Source organism: Microtus pennsylvanicus, chromosome 7 (genome assembly GCF_037038515.1).
Source record: "Microtus pennsylvanicus isolate mMicPen1 chromosome 7, mMicPen1.hap1, whole genome shotgun sequence".
NCBI lineage: Eukaryota > Metazoa > Chordata > Mammalia > Rodentia > Cricetidae > Microtus > Microtus pennsylvanicus.
The window spans coordinates 23350487-23367128 of record NC_134585.1 but is presented as its reverse complement, the minus strand read 5'-3'; the positions used below and the strand labels follow the sequence as shown (position 1 = coordinate 23367128).

At 51.1% G+C, this 16642-nt stretch overlaps 1 protein-coding gene across 1 annotated transcript in view; it reads right to left on the bottom strand.

The window, feature by feature from the left end:
* LOC142853975 (cadherin-23-like) overlaps nucleotides 1-16642 on the bottom strand; it is a 246940-nt gene that overhangs the window by 78700 nt on the left and 151598 nt on the right. Inside the window, exons 11-13 of the mRNA XM_075979128.1 lie at nucleotides 4042-4047; nucleotides 1806-1955; nucleotides 1214-1372 (exon numbers count right to left, since the gene is read on the bottom strand). Of these exons, the coding sequence (XP_075835243.1) occupies nucleotides 1214-1372; nucleotides 1806-1955; nucleotides 4042-4047 (315 nt within the window). The remainder of the gene's footprint in view (nucleotides 1-1213; nucleotides 1373-1805; nucleotides 1956-4041; nucleotides 4048-16642) is intronic.

Here is a 16642-nt window from a genome sequence, read left to right as displayed (position 1 = left end):
AAAGAGAGAGTCCAGGAGCCAAAGGCAGTGAGTGATATATTGCTGAGGTACTGTGGTGAATGCTGGGGGAGTCCAGGGCTAGGAAACAGTGGATTCAGAGAACAGCCATAGCGGGCTCATGGTTTCCATCTGACGGCCTGACTAGCTAAACATCTGTTTGAAATATTAATAACTGTCAGATGGAAAGGCCTGGGGGCCTAGAGTTTCTCCAGACCATCTGTCTACAGAGTAAACACACTTCAGGATGGGGGCCTGCTACGGCAAGCGACATCCGCTCGGAACAAGACGTGGCAGTCAGGCCCCTGTGGGCTTCTCACGCGCAAGCATGGGGATGTGGCAACAACATTTATTGGGTACCTACTATGGGTCAGACTCTGAGCTTATAGAGTAGCATCTACCAGATTGATCTGTGCAGTAACCGATTTAAATTTATGATAGATGGCCCTTTTGCATTGCCAGGCCATACAGTCTGAACAGAACCAATCTCTATGCCCTGGCTCCACTAAGGGAAGCGTAACCCATAGCTGGCATGGGTGGTACCAGGATGACACCTCTACTGAGAACAGTTCTGGGGTAGTGGTTGAAGCTACTGAAAAAACTTATTTTTTCCCCCACTAGCATTACTAAACTAGTAAGAAATCTGGACGAGCTTTGCTTCTCAGCCACTGCAAAAAAGCTGAGCTGTTGCTAATGACAGATTATTGTTTAGATGAACACCTGGATATGGCCACTCCTGGACTCACTTCTTCCTTTAAGTTACACGACCTAATGCTTTCTTGGCTGAGCTGTAGGAGAGTTTCTGCCTCTGGCAGTCAAGAGCCTTGAACGGCATAGATACAGTAATTGCAGGTGGGGATGAACGCTTGGCAAAGGCCAAAGGCATCTGAGCATCAACGGACTTGCTGGACTCAGATAGAAAGGGTCACTGTCCTCAAAGATGGCCAGCACACAGTCCACTGGTTAGACAGATTTTCTAGGGCTCCTAGATCATCTGGCATGCATGACTTTCAAGGAAAAGAAAAAAAGCCCTGAAGTATCTTTTCCTATCTTATCGCCCCATAGTCTGATCTATTTTCCCTGTTTCAAGGGGGGTCCAGACACTGTCATTCACCAACCAACAGTCTCCAGGTGCCTGGGGGCACCTGAAACCCAGATGCTCAGTGTCCCTGGGAACATGCAAGAGTTTATGGCCACTGTGGACGCAGAGACTTACCAGGACTGTCAGCACAGAGGTCCCCACAGTGATATTCTCGTACAGGCTGACATTGTAGAGAGGCTGGCTGAAGATGGGCCGGTTGTCGTTTTCATTGATGAGGGTAATCTTCACCTTGGCATAGCCCACGTGGTCAGGTACACTCTCATTGGCAAAGAGCTAGGGGGGCAGAGTAGGGTGGCATGAGCTCCCATGCATCTCTGGAGTCTTTGTTGTCTCCCATAAAACTGTCTATGTTTAGGCTGGGTCTAACCCTGAGTATCTGCTAGAGTCAAGGCCCATGCTAGCTGTGTTCAATGAATCCTTCTGCAGGGCCTTCTTCAGGGGGAGGGAGGGGTGCTGGGTACTGGGCTGGCCAGTGTGGGTCACAGGGACACCAGAGGTGGGTCTGGTGAATTAGCCCCATACTCCCAGACATATCCTTGCCTTCCTTGAGGATTTAGCCCCTGCCATTTCTGTTGCTTCTCTGGGACAGAACCCTAGGGAGATGAGGAGATCTGGGAGGTAGGAGTTAAGGGGATCCTACTCTACCCTCCCCAGCCTCCCCTTCAACCTCCCCAGGTAGCCCAAGGAAATGCTGAAGGAGGCTTACGTCAAAGTCATAGCGGTCCACGGTCTCATAGTCCAGGGGAATTGCCACTCGGATGCGGATGTCTGCTTTCCCTTGGACGGAGGTGGGGGAGATGATGAAATGGTGCGAGTTGTTGCCCACCAGGTACACCTCGAACATGCTGTTCAGACCCTGGGGGAGAGTGGAGAAGCCCATCGTAAAAGGTATAGATGAGCTGGGCGGTGGTGGCACACGCCTTTAATCCCAACACTCGGGAGGCAGAGGCAGGTGGATCTCTGTGAGTTCGAGGCCAGCCTGGTCTACAAGAGCTAGTGCCAGGACAGGCTCCAAAGCTACAGAAAAACCCTGTCTCGAAAAAAACAAAACAAAACAAAAACAAAAACAAACAAAAAAAAAGGTGTAGATGATCAGGGGTTGGAGCCAGAATGAAGCAGAGGGTGTTGGAGGTTGAGGCTAGTAACACTGCCTTGTAGCGCAGCGGTGGAGGCACGGGCTAGGTAGGGTCTTCTTGCCCCATCTCTCTGAGTCCTGGACTTCCCTTGGATGATGCTGGCCAGCTCCATCTCCACCTCCAGCTCCTCGCTTAAGGAGCCTCTTTGGATCTGTCATCCTGTCACATCCTAAGTGTACCTCTCCTCGTCTATTCCGTTTCCCACCTCCTGGCCATTTCTCAACTGTGGGGTATCAAAGAGGGAGAGGAATCTGCCAACATTAAAACCCAAGGGAAGTGTTGGAAAGATGGCTCAATGCTGAGAGGGTAAAATGAGCTTGCCATCAAGCCCGAAGACATGAGTTCGATTCCCAGGACCCACAGAAGGAGAGAACTTGACAACTTGACTCCTGCAAGTCATCCTCTGGCTTCTACACACAAGCCGTGGCCCATGCAAGCCTCCCCATTACAAACTAAATAAATAAAGTGTGGGATTTAAAATATAGAAGACCCAGAAGGAGATGAAATAAGTCGTGGAAAGAAACGAAAGACAAAAAACGAGGTGACTGGAGTGAGTTGGGACTGGAGAGGACAGGAAACATGTGTTAGGAAGAACACTGGGCTGCTATATATGACATGGAAATAACCCGGGGAACTGGGTGACAAAGAACACCACCGTGTGCCTCACTCCTTGGAGACCCATTGCTAGGGCTGCTGCATCAGCAGCTCCAGTTCATTGCTTTAGGGCTCAGGGTATAGCCTTTCTGTCCACCTCAGGGTTTTTACACTGGTCACTTTTCCCTGAGGGCCTCACACATATGAGGGAAGACAGCTATGGCTCATAAAGGGGTGTGTGTTCAGAACCACATAATCTCCATCTCTTCCAGCTGGTGGGGGGGGGGGCTGAATGGGGGTGGAGTCAGCTGACTGAGTCTGGCCTTTCTCTCTCCATAGGGTGTGCCCCCCACCAGGAGTAGCTGGCTGGCCCTGGCTACAGGTGTCCAGTGATCACCAACCTGAGATGAACTTCTGGCTCTTACGTAGCCCATCCGTCTAATGTGACACCCAAGTGGACAGTGCCCCTTGTGGTTGAACACAGGGCTGCAGTGTAATCGTGGTTTCCCAGGGGACCTGGGAGTTGGGGGAGCTCCCTTCTGCAAGCTCTTCATTGTTAAAAGGGGATGACCAGGCTTCTCTGGCCCCAGAAGCCTTTCCATGCTGAGCTGGCCTGGTCTCTGCTGCCAGGGCAGGAATTCTGAGGAACTCTAGAAGTCAGAGGCCAGGCACCTGCACCCCCTGGAGTTTTCCACCTACCCACCAGGAGGTGGAAATCTCACTGGACTAGCCAGGTGAGGCACTATCAGTTCTCAGAGCCAGGGGCAACTGTGCCTGTCCCTGGGATCGGGATTATGGACAGGATACAGGGGCCACACACCATCAGCCCCTTTCAGCCTATTCTGGGGTCAAGGCAGGTTGTAGGGGACACTCCAGAGCCTCAAGCCCAGAACAGCTTCTTAGAGACTACTGCATGGCTACTCTGAGTCTCTTGGGTTGAAGAATTTTAGGGTCTCTCTGGCAGGATCCATTCCATCAGCTGGAGGGGACCAATTAAATGCCTGAAAGGACACTAATAGCCAAAGGCAATGGAGTGTGACGTTTCTAAACAGGTGACAAGGATGCTCTCTCCCCCTGAACCCTGGACTCTTGGCCACAGTATTCACAGACCTGAGAAGGTGGCCGTCTCTGAGGTGTGCCTGCTGGGGCAGAGGGAGGTTCTTTGTGATGCCCCCCTCCCCGAGGCCTCCCTGCCCTTCAAGGCTCACTTACCAAGTTCTGTCAGTGGGAAAGGTCAAAGAGGCGGGAGACAAGGAGGAGCCACAGGTGGGAAAGAAGGAAACAGAAAAAAACAGTGGTCAGGGTGAAGGAGAGGGCACCCCCCTCCCCCAAGGGATCCTGGGATCCGAGCCTGTGATTCAGGTCTACAAGCGTGAGGCCTCAGAATCCACAGCTGAGGCAGGGGTGCTGGAGGAGAGAGGAAAGAGGGTGGAGCACACGCCTGGGGCGAGGCAGGGGAGGGGAGGTCACAGGAGGCCACGTTCCTCTCCTGTGCTCCTCCAGTCCAGGCGACACTAGGGTTGAACTGTGAGGTGAGGCGCCATGGCCCCACATTCTGCTTCCAGAAGCCTGGAGAGAAACACCGCAGAAGTCAGCCCTCGCCTCTGCCATCTTTTTATTTTCCTAACATTCAGGAGGGAGAGGAGGAAGCCAGAAACTTGGGAAATGGTCCTCATTGTTTCATGTCACTCCCAGAGATAGCCCCTCACCCTGTTCCCAGGTCCCTGTCCCAGGAGGCCCATGCTGTGAGATAGATCTCCTTATGCGCAGACACCGCTGCCTCCCATTTGACACATACAGAAGCATGTTCTTCCTCCCTCTTACAGCTCCGCCTTGGTGATGGCCCCTAACCATATTTGGGAGCCCCTGCTGGCTGGGATGGCAGCAGGCAGCTTTAAAGGCCTCCTGCCAGGCGAGACTCTCAGCACTTCAGAAAGTGCAAAGAGCTGCTTTACCCCACCACCCATGCGTTTGTCTGTGTATGGGTGTTTGCTAGTGTAGGGTGTGTGTGTGTGTGTGTGTGTGTGCAGCTGAGCCTGTTCACATGAGTGTAGAGGCCAGAGGTCAACCACAGGTGTCTTTCCTCCATTGCTCTCCAACTTGAGTTTTCAAGGCAGGTCCATTCATTGACCCTGAAACGTATCAACTGGACTAGGCTGGCTGGCTTCAGGAATCCAGCTAGCTCCGTCTCTCTCCTACCCCTATGCTGGGGTGACAGGTGCATGCCACCATGCTTAGCTGTCTTTGCATGTGGGTTCTAAGGATTTGAACTCAGGTCCTCGTGTTTGCCCAGCAGGCACCTTACTGGTAGAACTATTGCCCAGTCCTTCCTCAATTCTCTTGAAGGCTGCAGAGTATCCCCCATTGCATGGGCAGTCTCCTCTGTGGCCACTCAGGGATGCTGGGAGCTTCTGACACATAGTACGTATAAGAAGGTCACAGCCTTAGCGGCTCCCCCTTATATTCTTTTCCCAAGGCCAGTGGGGCATGGTGATAGTGAAGACCCTTCAGGAGACATTTGGTTCAGAGAGGTTAGGTGAGCTACTCAGCGTGGCTGCAAGGTGTGGAGGTGGGTGGGGTGGGGAGGGTCATGGTAGTGATAAGAGCCCAGGCCCGGGTTCTCAGGCCACTGGCTATGGGAGCGGGATTCTGATGCAGGATTTCCCCCACTGCAGTTCCTTACTGGTGTTCTGTAAGGAGCATGTTGGCCCTGTGGCCAGCAGTATCATTACCAGGGGTGACAGATGTCCTGCTGCTATGACAGAAACAACTTAAGGGAGGCACACTTTATTATGCCTCACTGGTTTAGAAGCTTCAGCTCATCACAGCAGGGAGGGGCTGGGGAGCTCCTCACCTCAAAGCAGTCAAGAAGCAGAGAGAAAGTGCCCAAGATAGCTGTTTTTGTCCACTGTCCTGCCCCGTACTCTTAAGCCAGGGTCTCTCATATTTCAGGCTACTCTTTAGCATGCCATATAGCTGAGGATGACCTCGAATTCCTGATCTACCTTCTTCTACCTCCTAAGTTCCGAGATTACAAGTATGCAATGTATGTAACATGCCTGGTTTATTCAGTGCTGGGGATGGAACCCAGGACTTCCTGCCAGGCACGCCAAGCACTCTACCAGCTGAGCCGCAGCCTCAGTCTCCTTTTATTCTATCTTCATTCCATCTAGGCCTCTGGGCTATGGGATTGCATTGTCCATATTCAGGACCAGTCTCCTCTCCTTGATTCTCTCTGGAGATTATCACAGACACATCCAGGAGTGGCTTTCTCAGAGTGTGGTACTGGTACCTCACAGCATCGCCATTGCCATCTCTTGGCAGCTGGCTAGAAAGGCACATTTGTTGTGGAAATTCCTTTAACTATGTAAAGATGTGTTACGTTGTCTATGCTATGGAATGGACTATTACTTTAACCATGTGAAGGTGTGTTACTTTGTTTCTGCTGCCTTGTCCAAAGGACATAAAGATGTGTTACCTTACCTTACCTGCCCAAGGCACCTGATTGGTGAAAGCTGAAAGGCTAATAGCTAGGCAGGAGAGGGATAGGTGGGGCTGGTGGGCAGACAGAATAAGTAGGAGAAATCTCAGCTAGAAAGAGAAGGGAGCCGGGCGGTGGTGGCTCACGCCTTTAATCCCAGCACTGGGGAGGCAGAGGCAGGGGGATCTTGTGAGTTCGAGACCAGCCTGGTCTACAAGAGCTAGTTCCAGGACAGGCTCCAAAACCACAGAGAAACCCTGTCTCGAAAAAACCAAAAAAAAAAAAGAAAGAGAAGGGAAAAGGAGGAGAAGGAAGAAGAAGAAGAAGAAGAGGAGGAGGAGGAGGAGGAGGAGGAGGAGGAGGAGGAGGAGGAGGAGGAGGAGGAGGAGGAGGAGAACAGAAGCCAGGCAGGGGCCAGCCAGATATGGAGACAGCAGGGAAGTAAGATAGAAAGAAAGAAAGAAAGAAAGAAAGAAAGAAAGAAAGAAAGAAAGAAAGAAAGAAAGAAAGAAAGAAAAAGAAAGGAAGGAAGGAAGGAAGGAAGGAAGGAAGGAAGGAAGGAAAAGAGAAAAGAAGGAAGGAAGGTAAAAAGCCCTGAGGCAAAACACAGATAAAGAGAAACAGATTAAAATAAGAGCTAGCAAAATAAAATAAGGCTGAACATTCAAAACTAGTAAGTCTCTATGTCATAATTTAGGAGCTGGTTGATAGCCCAAAAGAAAAAGCCTGGACATCTGTGGGCCATTTACTCTTCCTGGTTGAACCAGAGACTCAGGAGAGGGACCCAGTACCCTGTTGTACCAGTCCCCCATCTCAGTGTATGCCAACACGTGAGAGTCACTGGGAAGCAGCGAACACTAAGGAAGGAGCAAGCGAGCTCTAATTAGGATGATGTATGAGATGGGACAGAGGAGCAGAGAAGGTGGCAGAACCACATGGAGATGGGGTACCCCGTGGCTGGGGCCAACCGCGGGAACTGAAGAGCCCTTGGAAGGATGATGTGAGCACTGCGGAGCACAGTGCTTGTGTAAACCCCCAGGGCAGCTCCCTAGTCGGTCCCCATGCTTTTGGAGCATGCATGTGTATGTGCAGGTCTGGGTGCATGGGTGTGCATGTGTGGGTGTGGAGGTCAGAGATCCATCTCAGGTTTCATCCTCAGGTGCCTCAGGTCCACCTTGTTTTTTGACACAGGTTTACTAAGATCTGGGGCTGACCAATGTGGCTAAGTTGGTAAGGCTGGCTGACCAGGAAGCCTCGGGGTACTGAATCCCAGCTCTACAGATTTTAACCATGTGCTACCATGCCTAGCTTTGAGGTGGGAGCTGGAGAATCAAACTCAAGTCCTCATTATGTGCCAGGTGCCTTACTAACTTGGCCATCTTCCCAGTCCCTTCTCTGGCCTCTCAATGTCACCTCTATGGGTCCTGGATCTGGCCCTAGAGGTTCAGGCCTGACCCCTCAGTTGTCAGGACCCTGTGTGCTTCTGACCCCAGGTTTCCCAGGATCACTCTGGACCATCCCCAAATCCTCAGCCTGGCCCTTCTAGAGGACCAGTTCCTGCCAGGCCCAAGCTGGGATCTCCTCTACTGGGTTTGGGATGTGAGAGAAACTCATCTCGTTTGCTTAGTTGCTGCAAAACTTTTAACTACAGCCTTGGCCTGGGAGCCTTTTGTCTCAACAGCTTCCAACTTTTTGCCCCAACATATATGACACACGCCTGTGTGACATCAGCATCTGTCTAGCCCCTCTACCAGGGCCATAGAGGACAGCTATTCGAAATACATGGTCATCAAGGAAGCTTTGGAATTCCTAGCTCCCACCTCGGGTGTATGCTAAGCTGGCGTATGGGGGAGCACAGCTGTCCCCTTTCCCATGCCACAAGTGGCAAAGACAGGGCAGGGTCCTCTCTCCCTAGCGAGCTGGGCCTCCTCTTCACGCTTGCCTCTCTCTGGGGCTGCCATCCTGCTGCTCCAGGTGGCAGGAGGCATTTCCGGAGCTGTTAAGGGATGGTTCTGTTGGAAAGAGAGATAAAAAGGACATCAAAGGGGAGCCCAGTAGGTGTGGAGAGGAGAGGAGCCTGGGGGGGCGGGGGATTAAATTCTACTCCAGCTGTGGGAGGTGATCGGAAGGCTGATTGGTGAGGCTGCGCTGGTCCCTAAGGTGAGCTGCAGCCGGCTCCCAAGGCCAGGGAGCCAGTGACTGCTGGCTGGAGACCTCTCCAAGGCTCGGGTTTTATGTATCTTCTCCAGGAGGGGCTGCACACTGAATCATTCCTAGTCCCCTGCTGGCTTTCCCCAATTGCTCTTGTTGACTGGAGCCTTCCTGCCCCCTGCAGAGGGCAGTCCCTTATCTGCTGGCTGCCAGAAGAGGAGGCCCGGACAGTTCCCCTAACCTCACCCCCACCTACAGCGTCTGGAAGGGGAGGGCGGCAAGGAGTGGTCAGAGAAGGCCCTGCCCTTGCTCCTTGCTCCTGGGTCCATGAATCTGTTACCGTGGTCTCCTGGTCAAGTGCTAGTCTTAGTTTGTCATAGAGTGGGGTGTGTTATCATGCACTGGGCCCTCTGCAAATGCTGATTCTTGATGGCTCCCCCAGGAGAGAAACAGGGGACCTGCGGTGGGTGTGGCCATGTACGAAGCATCCTCTGTTGAGTATCCTCCATTCCTCTGCAGTACCCAGAGTGAGGACCATCTCAGTGCACCTCCCTACCCATGCCCGGGCCTCCTCCAGGGTCTGAGACCTGCAGAGCAGTCGCTTGGCCAAGCACACCTGTCCTGTTAAGGTGACTCAGTAGACTCTTTGTTCTCTGTTGCTTGTTATTGGCCGTGCCAGGCCAGTGACCTGGTGGAGTGATACAGGGGGTGAGGCTCAGTCTCTCTGGAATCTTGGTTTCTCTGTTACAGGAAATGGCTTTCCCTTTATGGACCACAACAGAAACCTCAGTCAAGACTACCATAAAGTTCCCTCTTTTTAAAATGTAACCCTAAAAATTGGGGGATGGCTATAGCCTACTTTTACCATAAAAATCTAGATTCAATTCTGAAACTATTAAAACAACTTAGTGCCCAAATTCAAGCTTCGGTCACACCCTCATGAATAAGCCTCCGGAAAGGGGTTTTTATTAAGGAGATAAAATTCAAAACCCACTTCTACCATCCCTGGCCTAAACACCGACAGTATGTCCTATTTCTGACCAAGGTGATAATAAAACTCTTAACTTTTAGGGCTCCAATCCCTAAACTTCCTTGCCAGTTTCTACCTCCTGTCCTCAACTTATCCATCTGTGGAGGGGGTACAGTGGGGCTTGCCCTCTCTGACAGGTGAACTGTGTTCTCTTCCCTAAGACAAGTGAGTTCTGGGAGCTCCATGGGCTGGTAAGAGTCATTTAATTTGTACTGAGACCAAGGATAAGGAATTAGGGTACAGGCAGGGTCCCCAGAGTCATTGCCATGCTCTTTAGAATGCTGCCCAGAACTCAAGACCTGGCACAGAAGAGTCCTGCGACCACAGATCCAGTGGGAAACACTAAAGCTTAGAGATGGTTAAAACCAGAGCTGGGGAAATGGCTCAGTGAGTAAAGTGCTCGCTTTGCAAGCATAAAGTCCTGAGTTCGATCCCCAGCACTCATGAAAATACCAGGTGCAGGGTGCATCTGTAATGTTAGCAGGGACGATAGAAGGATTTCTGGGGTTTGCTGGCCAGTGAACCTATCAGAATTGTGAGTAGAAAGTCAACGAGAGAGTCTGTCTAAAAAAGCAAGGCAAAGAGACAGGTAAACCTCTGGCTTCAACATACATGCTTCTACACATACATACACACACCACAAACAAAAAAGCTAAAACACCCTGAGGAGTCGGACCTGAGTCCAGGCTCAAACACCGCCCGCTTCAGTTTCCTAGTTTCACACAAACGTTTTTTTCTCCAGTGAGACCTGATTTTCTCATCTGCAAAATGGGGGGAGTGCTATCCACCCAACAGACCGCTGAGGGCACACTGTGACATCTTGGTAGTTTCCAGGACAGACATTCCTCTAAGAGAGTCATTTCTGTAGTTTCAGTAGGGGTAGGGTGCGAGGGGAGGCGCGCCCTAGGAGGGCTGAGTTGAGACCTTGGCCAGGGATGGGAGGGGCAGGCAGAGGAGGACCCGCAGTGGGATATGTGTAGGGGGTACAGGGACCATCCACTCCCTCTCTCTCAGCAAGGACTGCACGGCTCTCTACTCTTGCTCTTTGTCGAGCTCATCCGTGCTATTGAGTGGCAGAAAATCAAAGCTGACAAGATGTGTTCTTTATCGCCCCTTTGTCCACCCTTCCACTTAATTAATCCCAATCAGACATGGCGAAGCGGCCTTGGCAGGGCCCCATTTCCCTTAGAGTCAGCCGCTTCTCCCTTGTACCGCTCTACCTAAACACCAGTCCCTCCTGCCTGCCCCGAGCCACTGTCTTGCACCCACTGCACCCAGGCTGCCTATTTGGGTGACAAAGTCTAGAAGACAGTAGAGGACCCCACTGTCTCTAGTTCCCCTTGGGGACCACAGAGGTAACAGTCTCCCATGGTCAGTTGTTGGGTCCCACTGCCCTTTCCTGAGTTCTAGGTCTGCCTGGCCCCCAGCAGTTCAGAGAGTCCCCTTCTCTTTGCACAGAGACAAGTTAATACCTTGCTTCTGGCTCTCCTCTCACCCCAAGACCTGCCTTCCCAGTCTGGGCCTCTGAGCAGCTAGGACTAAAGCTGGGAATGTGTCTTCTCTGGAGCCACCACCCATTGCCGGATGATGGAGAAAGATATCTTTCCTCCTGCCTCAGTTTCCCAGACTGTAACATGGTACTCTTGCCTCGGGAACTTCTTCTACACACTCATGAATTACTTAATATCCTAGAATTGAAGCATTCCTCTCACCCTTTCTCTCTCTCTCTTTCTCCCTTTCTTTTCCTTCCTTCATTTTTTAAAAAAGTTATTTATACAGTATTCTGTCTGCATGTATGCCTGCAAGCCATAAATGGGCACCTGATCTTGTTACAGATGGTTGTAACACCATGTGGTTGCTGGGAACTGAACTCAGGACCTTTGGAAGAGCATGCAGCGCTCATAACCACTGAGTCATCTCTCCAGCCCCCACCCCATCTTTTTTTTTCTCTCTCTGCTTCTCGCTGTGCCCCTTTGCTCATCCTTCCTTTACTTCCTGTCTGAAACTGTAGACACTTAGTGTCACCCCCCCCAGACCATACACACGTTAAAACCCCACTCTCAAAGGAGGGCGGACCTTTGGGAGGTGATTTGTGTGTGGGGTAGCATCTTTCGGAATAGGATGCCATGTCTTGATGGCACTTAATGAAAGGAACCCCAGAGCCATCCTTGCCCTGTCAACACAGGAACACAGGCAGAAGATGACTACCTACAAACTAGGAAGTGTCTCTTGCCACACAACCTAATCCTCCATGTCCTTGGGCTTAGACTCTCCTGCCTCTATACAGAGGCAAGGGAGCCCCTTTGTTATTCTAGTCCAGATGGACAAGACCCTCTCTTTCCTTCTCCTATTTCTCCTCTTTCTCTTCTCCCCTGTGTACACCCCCACACCCTGCACTACTCCCGCTGCCCCGGGTTATCCATCGAATTCCACACACGCCTGCACAGATGGGATCAATCCGAGGCTGCCTCGCCTTCAGCTTATCTCTGCTCCAAATGATTGATTTTCCCTCTTTAAGAGTAATTTGCTGGCGAATTCCACGTATTGGAAAGGAAAAAAAAATGTCCTGTGAAATCTAATTCAACCCGACTGGCAGCTGGCACTTTCAAGGAAGAACACTAGAGAACCGTCATGTTCACCCCGGATGGGTGTAGCGCTGTGGAAGGTGGCAGGTGTTCTTCACCTGTGCAAGCACACCTCCTTCCACCTGCCCCAGCGCTTCTGGGAGTCATAATATGCTTACATGGAGGCCAGTGGAGGTGTGTTTGAATTAACAGCTTCCACTTTGTAGCCCATGGCCAAGTGCATTGTGGGAATCTCTCAAAGCCTGGCTACAGTCCTAGCCTTCAGTCTATTGCCTTGAGGCTTCCTCCCTCCCTCCCTCCCTCCCTCCCTCCCTCCCTCCCTCCCTCCCTCCCTCCCTCCCTCCCTCCCTCCCTCTCTCCCTCCTTCCCTTCCTTCCTTTTCTTATTTCTGAGCACAGAGTCCATACTCTTGGGGCCCAGCACAGATAGTTGAGCTCTGCTACCTCATTTCCCTTTCCATTCTACTTTGTCTGCCTCAGTTTCCCCACCGTGGCCATGAATTGCCTGTCAGGCTGAATCAGAGATGCCTTTCTGTCATATGAAAACTATATACTTGCTGATTTATGACAGTGATGTCATTTGGTCAAAAGCCCCCATAGGTGCTGTTGATGCTGGCTCCTCTCAGCTCATCTCTTCTGGGGGATGTTGGGAACATCTTCAATACTTCATAAATTAACATGCAGTATAATTAACATTTTTGTTCTACAGTTCTATGGCTAACAATACATGTATAGACTCCTGTCTGACCACTAAGCTAAAACAATTTTACTCATCCCACCCGGCAAAAAAATTCTGCCTTTTCCTACTTCTTTGTAGCCCCCGCCATCAACCACTAAGCTCCTCTGCTCTTTGGGAATGCCATTATGTCATGTAGACTCATGTGACTCTATTACCTGGTACCCAGCTCCTCTCAGGACGATGCCCTTGAATATATACCTGATTCTCCCTTAGGCTACCATCTCTATCTTGTGTGTGTGTGTGTGTGTGTGTGTGCATGTGTATGTGTGTAGGACCATATCAGGTGTCCTCAACTGTTTTTGATTTTAATTTGAAAGTGTCCTCAACACTTGAATTTTTGAGACACAAGCACTTACTGAACCTGGAGTTTACTAATTCAGCTAGGCTGGTAAGCCAGCAAGCTCTGGAGACCTCCTGTCTGCTTCTCCAGTGCTGGGATTGTGTATGTGCTCCTCCTTAAGACAGAGGCACGCTCCTGCCTCAGAGTTGTGCCCTCAGGCTGTCTTCTGCCTAGAATATCCTTCCACTAAGTGTTTCCACTTCAGAGGTCTGTCTTTCAGTGACATCTTAGTAGCGAGGACGCTCCTAAGAGCTCCTTCCCCTAGATCATCCCCAACATCACTCACTCACTCTCTTTCTTTGGAGACAGAATTTTCCCATCCTCAGCTGGCCTTGAAGTTGCTAACTGGTAAACTAGCAGAGGATGGCCTTGAACTTCTGACCCTCCTGCTTCCTCCTCCGAGTGCCGGGATTGCTGAAGGTGTGTACCTGTGTACCCTCACTCCTGCTTTACGCAGCACTGGGGACTGAACCCAGGGCTTCCTACGTGCAAGGCAAGCACTCTACCCTCACACATCCTAGGTGGTCTCTCTAGCTCAATGGCATCCCAGCACTTAAATTATTATTTTTTAACTTAGAGCCAAGGTTCTGGTTGACTTAAGACTCACTGCTTCCCTGCCTTGACCTCCCTGGGAGCTGAACAACAGGCACATGCCTCCTGCCTGCCTTGCTCAGCTCTTTAGTCCCCCACTTTGGGAGCTGAAGCTGTCCATGAAGAGCAGCAATGTCGGGTGTTGAGATGAGCAATGCGAATGAAGTGGGCAGGCAGAGGAGCATGGGAAAAAGGCATTATGCTCTAGTGTGAATGGGCCTCAGAGAAAGGGCGCCATGGTAGGTGTGAACCAGGCCACAGACAGTCTAAGCGTGGTGGACAGGGTTTGCCAGCTGCTTCTGTTCCCACAGGAGCTTTCAAAAGACCAAGTGCTGTCTTAGGGGTGTGCATTTTCATATAAAATGAATGCCACTACTTCCCACTGAGTCCTGCTTAGATTTGGGTGTGGAGGATCATGGGAAGGGTCTGCCTGGGAAACAGATAAAGGCAACAAGTCCACAGACCCAACACAGACAGACAGATGAGCGCCTGCTGTAGTCCAGGGAACTTGGTCCGGCAATGGCAGGGCCCAGGCACACTGACACCAGAGCTGCCAAATGGGTTTATCGCCCACCCCCATTCCCACCAGGCAGGGACCAGTGCCGATCACAAGCTAATTACGTTCACGATGACACGATGTGAGGAGGTATCTGAGTCATACCAGGCCACCCCTCTGGTCCTCAGGGAGGCTGGAGCTCTGCCAGCTGGGAGGAATCACACGGTGGGGATGCAAGGATGCAGTCAAAGCCAGGAAAATCCCAGTAATCACAATCACAGCAAGAAGAGCCTCCACAAAGGCAACCGGGGAGAAATTAATGGGAAATGTAGACGGGGCTGTCCTGCTCCTGAGGCATCCCTTCTAGAGCGGATAGGCATTGGAGGCAACAGATATTTTCCTGGAGAGCCTCAATCTTGCGGGAGGGACCAGGACCTGTAAGCAGAAGTTGCTGCCTCGGTTTCTCCCTGGATTAGAGGCCTCTCCCTGTTCTTTCTCATAGCTGGGTGAGTGACAGGGGACCCTGGAGGCGTCACTTCTCACTTCCTTCATGGTTTGTAGGAGTGGACTAGGGGTGAGTGATTCCAGCTACATCTTAGTTACTTGCCTAGAAGGGTTGGGGAGTGGGTGGGTGACTAGACAATGGACAGCCATAAACTCCCAGTGAGAACCACTGCCCCCTGGCAGCCTGGCCTCACGCCCCTTTGCTTTGCTCCTAGAGTTTGACTTCTTAAAAAAAAAGGCTTAGACAATTGAATTCAGGGTAGCTGTGGTTACTTTCCAAAGGGGCAAGGATGGGGAGGCACTATGCTTACAGGGCCTACAGGAACAGTGGTCTGAGTGGCAGATACTCAGCCGAACGTGTGAAGGGGCCAAGAGCCTTGTTTCCACTCAGGGCTGCAGAGGTACGTGGCTCAGAATGCTTATGGACTCAAACCTCAGAAAGCCAGCCTTGTCAAAACAAACAAAAATAAAAACCCAAACAAAACCCTGGTAGGAGTAGGGCTGGAGGGGGAGAGGAGGGGAGGGAGAGAGGTAGGAGGGGGGAAGGTTGCAGGTAGTGAAGACAGGGATTTAGCAGGGGTTTGCTTATCCTCTTTTTATGCTGTGGGTCCTCTGGAAGCCTGCAGAAGCACACTGGTCTCCTAAGAATTCCTTTTTCTTTTTTAACAGGATCCCTATCATTTGGTATATGCAGTGTTAAGACTTGAACCCAGGACCTCGTGTATGCTAGTCAGGTACTCTACCAACAGAGCCACACCCCTACCCTCTCAGAATGCTTTTGATTGCATAAGATAAACTACAGAGTCCACCAAGTCAATTGGCGACTTTGAAACAGTTATCCAAGTACTGTTAAAGGGGCAGTGTGGTCAGACATGTGCTTTGGAATTCATTCAACCAGGATTTTAGAGGCAGGGCTGCGATTCGGCTGTGATTTCAAACCAGGGTCAGGATATTGAGGTTCCTGGGATAAAGTGATAAGAAAATATCAGAGGTTTTACTGAGGTCAAAGTCACAGACCCTGCATCTAGGTGCATAACAAAAAACCAGGAGGCACTGACATTAGTGAGAACAAACACACAGGCTTGTCTTCATTTCCGGTCTGGGTGCCTTAGAGGGCCAGTGGGCTGCCTGCCCCTAGATAGCACAGAAACTCCTGGACCAGAAGGCAGAGTTCCAGAGGTGACAGAGGAGGCACATAGCAAGACCACAGCCTTCACGGTCTATGTGGGGAGGGCACGGAGGAACACAGCCTGAACCAACCCACTCACAGGAGTAAATGCAAAAGTGAGTGTAGATAAATACAAGGCTGGGCTGCTGACAGGCCTAGAACACACGTGGAATGGAAAATCAGGGCGATGAATAAATACAGCCCCTGAGACTAGCAAGTGAACCATCTTCCATCCCCTCTTCACGCCCCCCCCCCCCATCCCTCACCAACTGAGCATCCTGGAATATTCTCCCCGCCATCCTCTTTTCTTGATTACAGGGTGGTAATGCCTCTTCCTTGGGCAGGTGGGTAATTTGGCTTCTTTTTTCCCCTCCCTTATGCCCCTCAAACAAATTAATCGTGTCATTTGCCTGAAATAAGAACACATTTATGCCAGATGTGTCCCTGGTCACCTATCTGGCACAGGGCCTCTTTTCTTTCCCCAGCCCCTCCTGCCAGCCATGAGGAGCTGGGAGGGCCCACTGTGGGCCAAGTATTTGAACTGCTTTACACGGGGTGTTTCAGCCCAAACTCTGATGGAATGACTGGATTCTTACCCCTGTATTCCCCAGGGGCCCTCTGCTGTTGGAGGCCATCTGCCTCTTGTAGGGACCCCTGAGGGCAAAGGTTCTTGCTTTTCTTTGAAGTCCAGGCAGAGCCCACACTCTCCCTCTTTTGCATTCTTTAACT